At 48.5% G+C, this 16,408-nt stretch overlaps 2 protein-coding genes across 2 annotated transcripts; both read left to right on the forward strand.

The window, feature by feature from the left end:
* The first annotated feature begins 11,310 nt into the window (after positions 1–11,310).
* On the forward strand, positions 11,311–13,270 carry LOC123080264 (glycine-rich RNA-binding protein 2, mitochondrial). Its single transcript, XM_044503175.1, has 5 exons — positions 11,311–11,449; positions 11,940–12,103; positions 12,185–12,253; positions 12,486–12,592; positions 12,830–13,270. Exons 2-5 carry the CDS (start codon positions 11,956–11,958, stop codon positions 13,034–13,036), a joined length of 531 nt encoding a protein of 176 aa, XP_044359110.1. The 5' UTR covers positions 11,311–11,449; positions 11,940–11,955; the 3' UTR covers positions 13,037–13,270.
* A 1,449-nt stretch (positions 13,271–14,719) lies between these two features.
* On the forward strand, positions 14,720–15,857 carry LOC123075229 (uncharacterized histidine-rich protein DDB_G0274557). Its single transcript, XM_044497888.1, has 2 exons — positions 14,720–15,264; positions 15,361–15,857. The coding sequence occupies exons 1-2, from the start codon at positions 14,871–14,873 to the stop codon at positions 15,390–15,392; spliced, it is 426 nt and encodes a 141-aa protein (XP_044353823.1). The 5' UTR covers positions 14,720–14,870; the 3' UTR covers positions 15,393–15,857.
* Positions 15,858–16,408: the final 551 nt, after the last annotated feature.

Genomic DNA, 16,408 nt, shown 5'->3' on the forward strand with positions numbered 1-16,408 from the left:
CGTCCTCCTCCACCGTCTGGAAGTTTGGTGATGACCAATCAATGCCACACAAGGCTTGGAATTCAGCTTCGTCATCTATAAGATCGGACGGGTCAATTTCAGGGGCGAAAGTATGCTTACGGATTGGGGGAATCAGATCCATCACTTTATAAGCCGGCGTGGGCATCTTCTGATTTTCTGTATCATAAGTTGGCTGATATTTTGATAGATTTGTTTCATCAACAATCAGAGTCGCCAGAGGACGTATTTCCTTCACACAGGTAGCGAAGTCCTTTTGGTCAAATGAAGTGCCATCTTCTTTCAAGCTCGGATATCTAGTAGCTACCTCGGCCGGGTCTAGCTCTCGTAACCATGCCTTAGCCCGGCTCAAGGCCGTCACGGCACCGGCTCTTGTAGAGGACCGCTTTATTTCTTCAATCCTCGCAGGCATAATAGAAAGTTTCTTCAAGACATCACTCAACAGAGTGGGGGCCTGATTCATTGGAGAAATCGTGGCCAGCGTGTGCTGAGTTCCGGTATATAGCTTTTCAACAAGCGTATATACGGCTTTAAGCTTCACCAGCATGTCTTGACCAAGGTTGCTGCTCCTGGGACCTGTGTAATCATTGCGGACTGATTAGCGATGGTTTATGACATGAAAGATAAAACTCACTGTTGAGGCTGGCAAAGTTACTCACCAAAGATAGCAGAAACCATCTGGGATATACGGTGTTTTAAACCGGTAAGCTCAGTGGTCACCTCTTGAAGAGCAGCTTCTGCTTTTTCAGCCCGCTGCGTTAGAGCATTTTTCTCTTCAGCCCAGGCGGTTCTTTCAGCATCAAAGCTGGTCTTCAGTTTTTCCATTTCAGCCACGCTAGATTGGAATTTTGAGTCGGCCTTCCGGGTCTCAGATTCTTGATCCTCCAGCCAGGTCTTTGCATCAGCCAATTGCGATTGAAGTTGAGCCGTGGCGTCCTGTACAAGCACAGATTTGCAACCACATTCATATCCAGGTTACAGGAATATAAGTCCCAAGCCTTTTGCAAGCAACAACACTTGGCACTTGGGGGCTAATGCGTACGGAAAAATTCTTTGTGCAATGGCAAAAAATGAATAAGTCCCAAGCACTTTGCAAGCAAGAGCACTTGGCACTTGGGGCCTAATGCATATTACTCATGTTTCATTACTGCTTTATGATGACCCGGTTGTGCTGCAAACAACCACAACCGGCTCATGGGGGCTACACAAGTAAGCTTTCATTTATAAACAATGGTGAACAGTACCGGTTCATTCATGCTGATTAACCCGGTCCTTGGGGGCTACGGATGCAATGTTAATTGTTAAAGGCCCGGTTTAGTTCTGAAAGTGAAAGACGACCTTTGAAGGATTCTATCCAACATGATTCTTATACTCATGGTTATTCTAAGTCCACCGCATATTCAATCCTATCATACACAGTAGACTTGGGGGCTGGCAGGATATACATAACTTATTAAAGAGAGGAATTCATACCTCATATTTTTATGCATCTGCTTCACCATATCAATTTCAAGGTCGCGGCTGGTGTGCACTTGGTTGAGGTAGCCAGAAAGTACTTCACTAGTACTCAACTGAGAATAATTGGCGACATCAAATCTCACTTTCCGTTTTTCAATGAATTCCTGTTTGGCGGAGTGCTTGGCCAAGACAGTGGGATTTCCCGGTTCTTTAAAGCCGGTGCCAGTAATCACAACATCGTCGGCATGTGTTTCTGACGGTTTAATTGGGCTTGTTGATTTAGTGGTCACATGACTGAGGTCACTGGAGAGGTCAGGAACTTCTGGTGGAACATCATGGACAGGCTCGTCAGGTTGTAGCACGGAGGTGTCAGATGCTGGAATTTGCTGTTCCGGCTCATGGACTTTAGGATCTTCAGCCGGCTTGATCACCTTTGACTTCTTGCTGGGCTTTTTTTCCACTTCATGAGTCATGAGAGGCCAGTACAAGTATGAGAGCATAAGGATATAGAGAATAATAAGTAATTGTTGTTACCCAGGGGCAGTTTTGAAAGCCGGCAGTTGGGTCTATGATGAGTCGCCAGAAGAAGAGCGAGAAACTTTCTGATAGTTTGAATTAGAAGAATTAAGTGGCTGGCAAATGAGACCCGCCAATGGATAAAAAGAGTTTAAATTTGGAAGGACCTCGTTTCGACGTTTTCGCGGAGCCGGAGTATTCAATAAGCCGGAGGATAATTCTTCACCTTCGCTGGTCCGAGTTTGTCGCCGGTTCTCGTGCTGCTCTTCCTTCAAAAGAAAGTGAGGATCCAAATGAGCTAAGGGGTGTGAAAAGCTTACTTTCCGGGTTACCCGTCGAATTTTCTGTCTTGGCAAAGGCTCTGTGTCGGAGGAAATAATCATTACCTCTTCTTCGACCGCTTGGCTGGCCCCCGTGTCATCCTGATGATAATCAGTGTCAATAAGATAGTTGAAAAAGGAGCCAAGGGAATCAAGGGCTACCTCCGACTCAGAACTGTCGTCCAGCTCAAGCAACTCGGAAGCAGTCAATTTCTTCTTATTCTTTTTGGCGGCTCTCTTGACGGCTTTCGTTTTGGCCCTGGCCTTCTTGGCAGCTTCATGGTCATATTCCTTGTTCCAAAAATCGGATTCAGCCAATGAAAATTGTCAAAGTTGAGTTAATAGAACCTTTGAATGATAAGGTAAAATAAGTGATTTAGAGACTCACATCTGGTGGCGGGTTAAGTTTGCAAAAAGGGTTCAACCCCACTTTGGTACAGCTTCCCAGGCTCTCGTTCAGAAGGGTCTTCGTCATTTCATTGACTGCATTGTAACACCCACGATTCGGCTATATCTCTCACGTGTCGAGGCACGACTTAGAGGCATAACCGCATTGTAGGTTTTGTCGCAAAAGGGTCATCTTCACACAATCCCATGTAATGAACAAGAATGGGATAAAGAGTTGGCTTACAATCGCCACTTCACACAATACATAAATAAATTCATACATCATTCAAGATACACACATAGACCGACTACGGTCAAATCCAAATAAAAAGAACATAACCCCAAATGCTAGATCCCCGATCGTCCCAAGGGCTCCACTACTGATCATCAGGAAACGAAATGTAGTAACGAACAAGGTCCTCGTCGAAGCATCACCTGCACTGGCATCAACGGCACCTGCAACTGTTTTGGTAGAATCTGTGAGTCACGAGGACTCAGCAATCTCACACCCGCGAGATCAAGACTATTTAAGCTTATGGGTAGGATGGGGTAATGAGGTGGAGCTGCAGCGAGCACTAAGCAAATATGGTGGCTAACATACGCAAATAAGAGCGAGAAGAGAAGCAACGCAACGGTCGTGAAGCTAGAAGTGATCAAGAAGTGATCCTGAAACTACTTACGCACAACCATAACACAAAATCGTGTTCACTTCCCGGACTTCATCGAAAAGAGACCATCACGGCTACACACGCGGTTGATGTATTTTAATTAAGTCAAGTATCAAGTTCTCTACATCCGGATATTAACAAATTCCCATCTGCCACATAACCGCGGGCACGACTCTTGAAAGTTTATACCCTGCAGGGGTGTCCCAACTTAGCCCATCACAAGCTCTCACGGTCAACGAAGGTTATTCCTTCTCCCGGGAAGACCCGATCAGTCTCGGAATCCCGGTTACAAGACTTTTCGACAATGGTAAAACAAGACCAGCAAAGCCACCCGATGTGCCGACAAATACCAATAGGAGTCGCACGTATCTCGTTCTCAGGGCACACCGGATGGGCAAAACGTCGGGTTGGCATAGACCCTGGTTGCCCAGGGGGCGCCGGACGTCGCCCGTTTTGGACCAGCACTCAGAGGAACACTGGTCCGGGGGGGGTTAAACTAAAGATGACCCTTAAGTCTGCAGAACCCAAGGGAAAAAGGCTTAGGTGGCAAATGTTAAAACCAAGGTTGGGCCTTGCTAGAGGAGTTTTATTCAAAGCGAACTGTCAAGGGGGTCCCATAAATCCCCAACCGCATAAGGAACGCAAAATCAAGGAACATAACACCGGTATGACGGAAACTAGGGCGGCAAGAGTGGAACAAAACACCAGGCATAAGGCCGAGCCTTCCACCCTTTACCAAGTATATAGATGCATTAATCAAATAAGAGATATTGTGATATCCCAAAATCATCATTTTCCAACATGGAACCAACTTCAACTTCACCTGCAACTAGCAACGCTATAAGAAGGGCTGAGCAAAAGCGGTAACTTAGCCAAACAACGGTTTGCTAGGAAAGGATGGTTAGAGGCTTGACATGGCAATATGGTAGGCACGATAAACAGGTGGTAGGTAGCGCGAACATAGCGATAGAGCGAACAACTAGCAAGCAAAGATAGAAGTGATATCGAGGGTATGGTCATCTTGCCTGAGATCCCGCAAGGAAGAAGAACGAGTCCATGAAGAAGACAAACGGACGTAGTCAAACGGATCCTCACAATCGCAACGTAACCGAAACTATCAAGGAGAAGCGCAACCGGAAAGAAGCAAACAACATGGTAAACAACCATCACATAAGCATGGCATGATGCACAAACAAGTATGATGCATGTCCAGTTTAATGAGTCATGACATGGCAAAGTGCACAAACAAAACTACAAGTTAAGTGGAGCTCAATATGCAACGAGATGCATATCGACGAAACACCGCATTCGATTATTTAGTTCTCTCTCGGTTATGTATCCAACAATATTAAATGTTGATAAACATGGCAAGATGTGAAGCATAAAAAAACTAACTATTTAGGCAAGTTTAAGTGAGGCCGGAACAACAAATAACAATTCCGGAAAATCCTCATGTCCATATTTTAGATTTGCACTACAGAAATCAGCTATTTTGCCATCTGCCACGGCGGACGGCAAAGGCATGAACGGCGGACGGCAAAGGCCTTTGCCGTCAGCCGCGGACGGCAAAAGGCTCCGGCAAAGTAGGCTACGGTAAACACCTTCTTTGCCGTCTGCTTTTTGCAGCGGACGGCAAAGAGGCCTTTGCCGTCAGTGGCGGACGGCAAAGAAAATGGATGGCAAATAGTGGGTGTTAGCCACGGTAGGTGCTAACGGAGGCTTTGCCGTCCGCCAAACTAATGTTTTGCCGTCTGCCGACTAATAACAGACGGCAAAAATGTCCATCTACACGTTTATTACAATCAAAGACATCAAAGGATTTTGTTTATTAAAATATAGTGAACCAGCAGCCCAAGTGCACCACAGTATCCATCTACGCTTTGTTCCAACAATCGACGACGAATGAACAAATTTCACAATACCAAATTAGTCTATTTACACGGAATAGATTTGCATCTGCTCCATCTACACAAAATTACTCTATTTACATGAACACCACATTATCCATCTACACAAAGTCAGCACAAAAACCACAGTATCCACCGCCACCATGGACGCCCGAGGACCTACCGCTGCTCCTTGAGGCAGAATATGGTGCGGCGTCGAGGGAGGGTGACGGCGCCGGGGCCGACAGAGGCCTGGGGGGACGGGGATGACAGAGGCCTGGGGGGACGGGGCCGAGGCCTGTGGGCGCGATAGGCGACGGGGCGCGGAGGCCGCCGGTGGCGACAAGCGACGGGGCGCGGAGGTCACCCGGGCGAAAGGCGACGGGGCGAGGAGGCCGACGGGGGCGAGAGGCGACGGGGCGCAGAGGAATCAGCCGGGGGCGACGGGCGACGGGGCCGGGCCATGGCTGGCGGGCGCGATGGCGGCCAGCGAGGCCGGGGCCGGGCCATGGCCGGCGGGCGCGATGGCGGCCAGCGAGGCCGGGGACTGCCGGCGAGGTGGTGGCGAGCGCTTGCGGGGGAAGTGGATCGAGAGCAGGGAGAGAGATGAGAGAGAGATGTGGTGGGGTGGGGGTGAGAAGTGGATAAGGCAGACTGTGGGGTGGGGTGAGACGTGGGGCGCGTGGGTGTTCCCCTGGGGGCGCGTCGGTGGGGATGCCATGTCATCGATCCGCATGATCGATCCAGGTGTTGTGCTTCTTCTTTGCCATCCGCCCCGGCTTTGCCGTCTGCTATTTGTTCTTTGCCGTCCGCTGGCAGACAGCAAAGAGCCAGCTGATGGCAAACAGTCTCTTTGCCATCTGCTGGCAGACGGCAAAGAAGTTGACCTAGCCACGCCGTGCCCCATGGGGCCCACTAGGCTCTTTGCCGTCTGCCTTTTCCCTCTTTGTCGTCAGCCAGCAGACGGCAAAGAGCCAGCTGATGGCAAACAGTCTCTTTGCCATCTGCCAGCTCTTTGCTGTCCGCTTTCCCAAGGCAGACGGCAAAGAGCCTCTTTGCCATCAGCTAGCAGACGGCAAAGAGCTGGCAGATGGCAAAGTAGCAGATTCCAGTAGTGTTGGTACTGTTCTGTCCTAAAGCATATTTTAGAGTTGTCAAACATGCAAAGTAATGCCAACATGTTAACTATGCATTTTTCTACCCCATTACATATAAAGTTTATTTAAACCCGAGCTACGGTTAATTAGTTATGAAATAAATCATTTTAACATGGCATTTAGCAAATTAAATGCAAGCAGCATTTTAAACATTTTAAACAAGGATGCAAGCAACATATTATGAAACTAGATGAAATTCTAAGCATTTTACATATATAACTCATTTTAAACCGATGCACGGTTGTGGAGTTATTAAATGCATGATCATCAGGGTTTTTCTGCAAAACAGTAAATCACTGGATAATGCTAAATTCGCAGAACTGAAAAAAAAACATCTACGGGCCGAATCTGCACTTGGGCCAACAGTGGAAGGGGCGCAACGCTGGCTCACCATGGGCTGAGGCCCAGGTCGGTGGAGAGGGCGCTGGCTGGGCCGGATCTGGAGGCAACGACGCGGTCAACGGGCGCTGCGGGACTTGGCGCTGGTCGTCCTCCTCGCACACAGAAGCAGGGAAACAACGCGACGAAGAGGTCAGGCGCGCCGGCGCGATGCAGAGGAGGCAGCGGCGGCGGGGCGCGAGGAGACCGGGCGGAGCTCATCGTGGACGTCGAGAGGAAACGGATCCGGCGGCGAGTTGAGGCCAGGGCCGCGGGGTCGATGCGGATGAGCGAGACGAGTGCTCCGGCTCGTTGCAGAGGAGGAAAACCGACAGGTTCAGGGGACAATGCCTTGTAGGTGCGAGAGAGCGTCGAGGGGTTCCAGCAACGCGTGAAGGACGAGGTCGCCGGAGGGTGGCAAGGACGGGGCCTTAGGCGACGATTTGGCGGCGGGGACGAGGTGCTCGGGGAGCCCCTCGGGCGCGAGAGGAGGCTGGCGTCCCGGCGCTCGCGGGCCCAAGGGCGCACGAAGGAGGACGACGAGGTGGCTGGTTGCATCGGGAGGATGGATCTTGGGCGCGCTGAGGGAGATGGACGTGGGTGAAGCTCCAAGGCCATGGCCTTCCTGTGAACCAGAGAAGAGGAAGACAGTGCGGTCAGGGGAGAGAAGAACCAGGGGAAGGGAGAGAAAGGAAAAGAAATGGGTGCGTGGCTCATCTTGAATGAAGCTCGTCGGCGGCGCAGAGACGAGGCGGGGTCAGGCACTGCTCGCTGCTCCACGGGGACGAGAAGGAGCTGCTGGTTGGCTCGGGGCTGAAAACGAGGGGAGGTGGTGGATCGGGAGGGATCCCGATGGAGAGAGTGGCGGCTGGTGGATGGGTAGGCGGGTGAGATCCCGAGGAAGGAAGAGAGAATGGACAGGGGTGGCGGCGTCTAGGAGGAATTTTAGGGAGTTGGTCTAGGGTTTGTCCAAATAGGCATGTGGGTGAACTATATATAGGGAAGGGGGGGGGGGAGTTTGGACCTTCCGATCGAAAACTGACGGACGGGAATAAATAGGCTAGGGAGTCCAATAAAGAAAACGGAGATGTTTTATAGATGTTTGGGGATGATCTGAATCCAACGGTCACGGCCGCCCGGATCGAGTTTGGGGAAGTGGGACACGCACGCAAAGGGGGTTAGGCGGTCACGGTCAAGAGGGAAGCGAAAACCCGAGGGACTCGGAACCGTCAACGAAGGCAGGGGAACACGGCAACTACGAACGGATGCAAGCTTTATGAAAACATGCAAATGCAATGCGCATGATGCTATGAGATGAGGTGCAACAAACAAATAAATAACACAGCTGACTCGCAAAACAAGGAAGGCATTTGGAGCGTCGGTCTCGGGGCGTTACATGCATCATCAGTGAGGCACACAGAGCTGTGGCGCAGAGGATCTTTTGCACCACCCGTGTAATCACACATTAAGCCGGATCGACGGCTCAAGGGTATGATTCGCCAAGAAATCCAGCACCGAACCAAGTCAACACCAGTTAACCCATTTCCCAGCAGGGCCTTGACCTTTGCAATAGCGGGGGCAAGCTTTGCACGTTCAGCAGTGGTGAGCTTTTCAGGAAGATGATGCTTTGGGTCGAGCCGCTGGACGCGATAACCCGACAGAGGATTCTCGTCAGCCGGAGAAGTATCTTTGCAATAGAACCATGTTTGGTTCCAATCTTTTGGGTGACTTGGCAGGCGAGCGTAGGGGAAGATAGCATCTCTTCTCCGTTGAATTGAGACCCCACCAAGTTCTAAGCTAGGTCCGTTGGTAAATTCATTCTGTCGGTTCAGATAAAAGTATTCCCTGAAGAGTTCAACACTGGGCTCCTCTTGAAGGTATACCTCACAGAAGACTTGAAAATTACAGATGTTTGACACGGAGTTGGGTCCGATGTCTTGAGGATGCAATTGAAAGAAGTGCAGAACGTCTCAGAAGAATTTAGATCCAGGTGGTGAGAAGCCCCGGTTCATATGATCAGTAAAAACAATGACCTCATCATCCTTTGGGTGAGGTCTTTCTTCGTTTGGTTTGGGAGCGCGCCAATGCAGGATGCATTTGGCCAGTAAAAGCCGATTTTGACAAAGTCCTTGAGCGTATTTTCGGTGACAATAGAAGGGACCCAATTGCATGAAGTGACTGTCTTCGGCATTGTGAAGGAAGGAGCCTAAAAAAGGAAAAAAATCGGTTTAAATTGATTCATTAAGCCGGAGGTAAATGTTACAGTATATATATTCAGATTGGCGGCTTAAACGGGGCCTAATGACATATGGATAGTTAAGCAAACAGGTTTCACAGATTGATGCTAAGATTTCGGATCTGCGACACTTCAGATAATGGAAAATATTTTTGACCTAAATTACGGTGCTCGAGCAGTTCATATGTTCAGATTGATTTTTTCTTACGCAAAGGAGATGGTTTAATAACAAAGACAAGTATCACGGCTGCCGCCGTGCAGGAGAAGTGCTAAGTTTGAATCAAAATTACAAGCTACAGTGAAGAACAAGGAAGAACCCCGACGAACTTGTAGGAAACCCTAATGAGATCTAGAGGAAAGGGAAGGAGGAAAACTTCATTACCTGAGCTGTTAAGCGGCGGAGGCGTGGGACCAAGCTCTGGACAGATCAGGTTGATGCAGCGGCCGTTGTCGATGCAGTAGCTGAGGTCGAGGACGGCGGCGAAGCTCGAGCGCTGGAGCGATGTGAGGAAGAAGAAAGAGATGAAGAGGCAAGGGGGAAAAAGGGACCCCTGGCCCTATTTATAAGGCTGGAAGGATAAGTGGCATGCACGGGAATCGAGGAGGCCAAAAAATGGATACGTGACGACGGAAACGCCTCGATTTTCGGGATGGTTATTTAAAAAAGGATCTGTTAAGATATGCTGGGTTTTGTGCAAATTAATGACAGATGACGTCATGGCGGGTTTCCGTAATTCCAGGAGATGATGTCATGGCGGGTTACAATATCTCATGAGAACAAACAGAGAAGGATTTTTTCTAAGTGTTGAAGGTTGACATGAACAAGTTCAAATCAACCTGGGGCCTAATGTTGGGGATATGACTATTGGGTATGACCCGCCCAGGAGGGGCCGGGTTATCCAAATGGCGGTTCATCAAGACGAAGCCCATGAAGATGTTAAGATGGCGGTTCATGAAGCAGACCTTTTAAGGGTCCGAAGCCCAAAGGCGGCTTAAAGCCCATAAGTGTAAACCGCCATATATGCATAACTTGTATTGTAAGGCAAGAGTAATTAGTCACCAGGCCGGACACGTTGTTTATGACCCGGCCGGGACTCTGTAAGCTGCTGGGCATCAACCTATGTATATAAAGGGACGACCCGGCGGCGACTTAGGGCAAGAGAGAAGAGATCTAAAGCTAGGTCAAGCGTAAATCGCTCCCTGGTAATCGAAACATCAGCAATACCACTTCAAACTGGATTAGGCCTTTACCTTCACCGCAAGGGGCCGAACCAGTATAAACTCCTCGTGTCCTTTGTCCCGTTTAACCCCTTTAAGATAACCTCGTTGCGATGGCTCCACGACTAAGTCCTCACACTAGGACATCTGCCGTGATAATTCCACGACAGGACCCCCTACCCGAGATTCACCGAAATCGACTCCGTCACATAGTCTAGCCAAATGTTCACATTCTTTAAGTCAGGGGCGCCACATTTGGCTTGCCCAACCCCATGATCCAATTTGTATCGCACAACTATGGCCTTGATAAACAAAACTTGGCTTTACCCCTAAAAAAAGCTAGTTTTGCGTCGAGAGTATGTGGGTCCTGGCGCAATACATTCGTCGTGCTGCTCCATGGTAATGGTACACGAACACGAACCACAAAACAAATCGTACGGAAGTGTATGAGAGAAATCACGTCTTTCAGTGCAAGGGATGAGGTACACGAAAGCTTTCTACCAAATAAGATAAAGATCATGTTGCGCCTAATTTCTCTATAGTAAACCCTACGTGTTGCTTTACGCTATGAACATATGTAATAGATGATTTGTAATATAGTCTTTTTCTGGGGGGGGGGGGGAGTTAAATATATAGTCTATCATTCTAGATTGAGTATCTTACTAGTTAATGTATGAACACATACGATTATCAGAAAAAATGTACGAACATGCAGTTGTTTGTGGCATAACAATAACAATAATGTATGAATGAAGCATGCTTATATCAGGAACGAAACATCTATATATGTTTTTTTTTCCAAAAGGATTGTGCAACATTTTTATGTGCGATAAACCGATACAGCAGTGCTGCAACATTTTCCTCTGATTTATCTCCCAGATTATCCCAGCGAGTGAATGCAAAACGCTTAATGGGACAAATGTTTTCTTGGAGAGCAGGGCAAGGATTATAAAGGCAAAATCAGCATGCCCGTAGCGACCGAGATCAGCGGCTGGCTCATTCCTATCCACCAACCACCGTCCAGCCCACCACGAGCCCACCAGATATTTTCCTCCAAGCCCTCGAGATATTTTGGAAGCCTGCTACATAAGGCCGCAGCGCACCACAAAACCCTAGCCTCCGCCCCTCCCCTCTTAAACCCCAGCCCCCACTCCCCATTCCCCATTCCCCCCTCCCCCGCCGTCTCGTCCCAGCTCGCCCTCCAGAGGTACGCCCTGACCCTCTTCCCCCTTATCTCGCGGCGGCGGCGGCGGATCTGGCCTTGATCCGTCGCCCCCTTCCGCTAGATTGCTTGTTGGTTGTTGTTATTAGTCTGAAAAATGGATCGATTGGCGGAGAAACGGGTAGGGTTTCGCGCGGCTGTTGTCTGATCTCTAATTCGTGAGGGTTTAGGTGTTAGAGAGGGGCTCTCGAGTTGGATCTCGTTCGGTTTTGTTCGATTATTTCGGGGCCGCCGTCATGGAAGTAAGGGTTGCGAGTTTCGGAGGGGAACCGTGGTGTTCTTGGGATCTCGGCCTGAATTAGGCGGGATGGTCTGATCTGTTGGATTAGTCTATTATAGCAGGAGTATATCGTGTTTCTAGGGAGTTTGCACCAGTAAAAGTTCTTTTTTGTTTACAAATTTGTGCCTTTTTCCTCCGGTTGATGTGTCTAACCCTGTTTGCCCCTTTCGCTGATGATTTATTTTGTCGGTGCAGGTTTTAGTCTTCCTCCATGGCGGCCCTCATCAAGCTCGGAAGCCTTCTTAGGCAGAGTGCTGTGGCTAGCAGTGCCTCCACCGGCTCGGCTCCTGCCCTGTTCAACGCTGCCCGCTTCATGTGCGCCGGCCAGCCTGCTGATGGCTCCAAGCTTTTCGTCGGTGGTGAGTTTTCTTGCCTTACTTTTCTTGTACTGTATGTCCATTACCTTGTCTAGACCATCAGGTTTCAGTTTTATTTATCAGGTCTCGCCTGGGCTACTGATGATCATTCGCTGAAGGAGGCGTTTCAATGCTTTGGTGAGGTCGTTGAAGGTCAGTGTATATCTTTCAAGCCTTATCAAATTTGCCAAAAGTCATTTTATCTGTTATGTACACACGGTGTCGGCTGTTTGTTCCGGTATGTGGTAGTTATTGTTTGAAGATCTGAATGCTTAGCTATACATGGAAATTTGCTTGACTGTGCTTTTATTCTGATGCTCTTTAGCTTACCTTGTACGGTGTATTAATTATTACGGCTTCATAATCCTTGTCTTTCATGTTACAGCTCGTGTTATCACTGACAGAGAGACTGGAAGGTCTAGAGGGTTTGGTTTTGTGAGCTTCGCCAGCGGCGAGGATGCAAAGAGTGCTGCAGAAAACATGGACGGCAAGGTGAGTCAAACCAGAGTACCAGACATGTGTGCTGTTGTACTTTAATATGGAGTTAAACTTCTGCCATTTAGATGCTTATCAGGGTTTGATAATTTTCACCATGTACTAATACACCTTGTTAATTATTATTTCAAAGTTTTGTGCCTGCCTTTAGCCAAATTGCCTAGGCCTGATACTGATGCCATGCTTCACTGGCCACTACTTTTAAGGATCTAATGTCCATCCAATGCTTTGCAGGAGCTTGCGGGGAGGAACGTCCGTGTGAACTTCGCCAACGAGCGACCTTCGGGTGGTGGCGGCGGCGGCGGCTTCTCTCGTGGCGGCGGTGGCTATGGAGGTGGTGGCGGCGGCTATGGTGGCGGTGGCTTTGGTGGTGGCGGCGGATACGGTGGTGGCCGTGGTGGTGGTGGCGGCGGCTATGGTGGTGACCGTGAGTCCTACTAAGAAGAGCACTGGCTATCAAATTTAAAATAATGAGTTTTTAGGACAGTGTCTTGATTATGTGGAACCTAATGTTACGTCTGTCTGTTATCTGCGATAGTTGAACTCAATAGGGGCAGAGATGTGGTTCTATGTTATTTTTGGTTTTGCTTTTTTCTTGATGATGCAAGAGTTAATTTGTGTATGCTGCTTCGAGGCTTGGATGAGTCTCAAGGAAGTTTCATGCATTTTGCCGTATGTTGCGCTGTGTACTTGTAGAGAATGATTGCGTATGTTAGTGTGATCATAAATTCTCTTCGCATTACATTCAAATATTAAGATCTTAGCTATAAATTTGGTAATGGTACCAGACTACGAGTGGCGTATTTTCTGTGTTGTATGCTGCCAAATAATAACCACAAGCAGATAGTCTTACCAGCTACCAATGGAGAATTAATGAAGACTCACTATATATGCGTCGAATCTATATTTGAGTGGCCATCCCACCTTGTCCCTTAAATGTCCATTTTTAAGTCTGTGACACTAAAAATATATATTATAAAACGGCATAATTTAGATATTTCAAATGCAAATATTACAACAGAGATTTTCAATAGGTTTGTTGAATCCACAGCTTCTAAATTCAACGAGTTAGAATCACATCTCACGCATTATGTGCCCCTTGCTCCATCCAACTCCATTGCGCCCCTTGAGCTCCATCCAAAGGTACAAGCGTAAATCACAGGTTCATCGGCAGCGCGTCCTATACAATTTGATGATTGTCAAGTTGTAACATTGAGTGAATCAACGAATTGACTGGCATGTAGAGCAACAAAATGCACAACTTATGATCTTCATGGTTGACGAGCCTGATGGTGACATTGTCTTCACTCGTGCAATTGCATCACAAAACTTCATGACTGAGTCAAAGATGGTGTACCACCGATGATTCACGTGCAAGTTGTAGGGTGTGATTTTTTTCCTCATGAAACAAAGCATGCATGTTTTGCCAAAAGGTCAAGTCCCCTTCCCTTACGCCTACAAAGCCCGTAGATACGAGGTTCCACGCACGCAAACAACTCATCCTTCCCGAGTATCCCAGCGTCATTTTACTTTTGAAACAACACGAAAGTCAACAAAAAAGCTCAATGACATTTGACCAAACACCTGTCGGGTGTGGTGTATGTCATGAACGACGTCAGTAGAGGGACGAAGGGTACCTATCCGCGGACTGATTTTGGGTGGACAGCGGCATAGTCCAGGCGGGTAGGCGTGTAGGTGGGGGCTGCAAACGTCCGAGAATGCCTGGTCAGAGGCCAGGGAGGTACATATGCGTCGGCAGATGAGGAGGGTGCATATGCGAAGTAAGGGAACTCATGAACGGAGTGGAAGAACAATGGGACGGGGAAGAGATTTGAGTGGGTCAAGGATGTCAGAGTCCTACGTGACGGCGGTCCAGATGGGTACCGTGTTGGATGGCAAATTGCAACCGAACAGCTCGATCTGAACAGTTGTATGTGTTTTGAGGGCCCGCTTTAAAGATGCATTAAACACTGATATATGTTACTTAAAAGAAATTCAGGTGGACATTATAAAGTTGAAGCCAAAAAAAAGACTGACAAAAGCCAGAATCAAACATCTGAGGCCATCTGCGTCACTCGCGAACTGATGGCGAAAATTTCGAATTCATCTGGATTTTCTGTGATTTTAGAGCGAGGCCCCAAAGAGTGCGACAGACAGAGTAGCGCACGCGCGTGCTCTGACGTTCTGACGAAGCTGTAGTGTAAACCCTACCTATACTCAGCAGTAGCGCGGACGTCGCAGACAGAGAGGAGGCTCGAGAAACAGAGCAGACGCCATGGATCCGCCGCACCCTCCGCACCACCACCGGCTCCACCTCCGCCTCGACCCCGGCCACCACCACCGCATCCACGTCCACCTCCGCCACCACGCCGCCCACCTCCTCCCCGCCGCCGCTCCCTGTGCCCATCACCACCACCACCACACATCGGTTCCTCTTCCTCGTCCCCACCCGCTTCCCCACCCACCGGCCGCGGCGGAAGGACCACTCCCCGGGCCGCAGGGAGAGGCGGCGAGGGACGCGGAGGAGCCGGCGCCGCAGGCGGAGCGAGGAGAGGAAGTTTACCTCGGGCAGGAAGGGTGGGCAGAGGAGGAGGAGGAGGAACCGGTGTTCGTCCTGACGGAGGAGTGGGCCGAGTTCTTCGCCAAGGCCGACGCCAAGAGGAGGCTGGGTAAGCCGCCTTGCTCTCTCCCTCGCTAATTTCTCCCCAATCCGTCATGCTTGTTCGATAACTTTTGTGTCTTCTGCAACTCTGTTGGTTCTGCAGCCAAGCAGCAGAGGAAGAACCGGAAGAAATAGGAGCGCCGCGGCTCAAGCGACGATGGAGTTGGAGATGCAGACCGGACAGGGGCCCGGCTTACCAGAACTTTTGATGCTTCGGATTTTGTTTTACGAGGGAAGGCATTTTGCGAGAGGAGATGACATTATTCAAAATACTTCTGGCTCTTGATCAGCTCAGCGGGCAGTATTCGCAGCATACCTGATGCTCCGCGTTGAGAAATTCTGTTTCGAGAGGGAGTTTGGTTTTTGCCTTTTAAGAATACGCCAAAACGGAATTTTATATCCGAATAGTAATAATCATAAAGGAAAACAGTGTTTTTGCGTGTAATAACTCTAGTTTGGCAGCAAAGTTTTTTCTAAACTGTGGTAATTGAAAACCACAGTATTACTCTGGGTAGGCAAAGAATACTACGGTTTTCTAAAACCAATGTTTTTCTCAGTTTTACATGTGTTTGGTTGCTGCTGTTTAACCAAAGTTTTGACTAAGTATTTTAGCGTGGGTGACTGAGTAATTAGCGCTGCTAACGGCTGCCGGCTGCATGCAGCTGTCATGCACACATAATACCATCCTAGGATCAGTCAGCTAGATTGAAGAAATGCCATCCTAGGAGTAGTCAACTAGATTGAAGTAATACAATCCTAGGAGCGTGTTGCCATTATATGTCTATATACGTTCATGTACTTCGAGCCGGTCCTAAATTCTTTGTGCGCGTACATGCGTCATTTATACTGAATCGGCTAGCTAGCTACTCCCTCCGTTCCGAAATATTTGTTTTTCTAGTCATTTCAAATGGACTACCACATACTGATGTATGTAGACATATTTTAAAGTGTAGATTCACTTATTTTGCTCTGTATGTAGTCATTTGTTGAAATATCTATAAAGACAAATATTTAGGAACGGAGGGAGTAGTATATATAACCTGCTGCTTATGAGTGTTCTCCAAAAGGATCAATCAATCTAATCTGTGCGCTACTCGCCGGAAATACATAGGCAGCCAAGGACTCGAGAAATAGCTTGCTGCGAACAGAGT

This window comes from Triticum aestivum, chromosome 3D, assembly GCF_018294505.1.
Source record: "Triticum aestivum cultivar Chinese Spring chromosome 3D, IWGSC CS RefSeq v2.1, whole genome shotgun sequence".
Taxonomy (NCBI): domain Eukaryota; kingdom Viridiplantae; phylum Streptophyta; class Magnoliopsida; order Poales; family Poaceae; genus Triticum; species Triticum aestivum.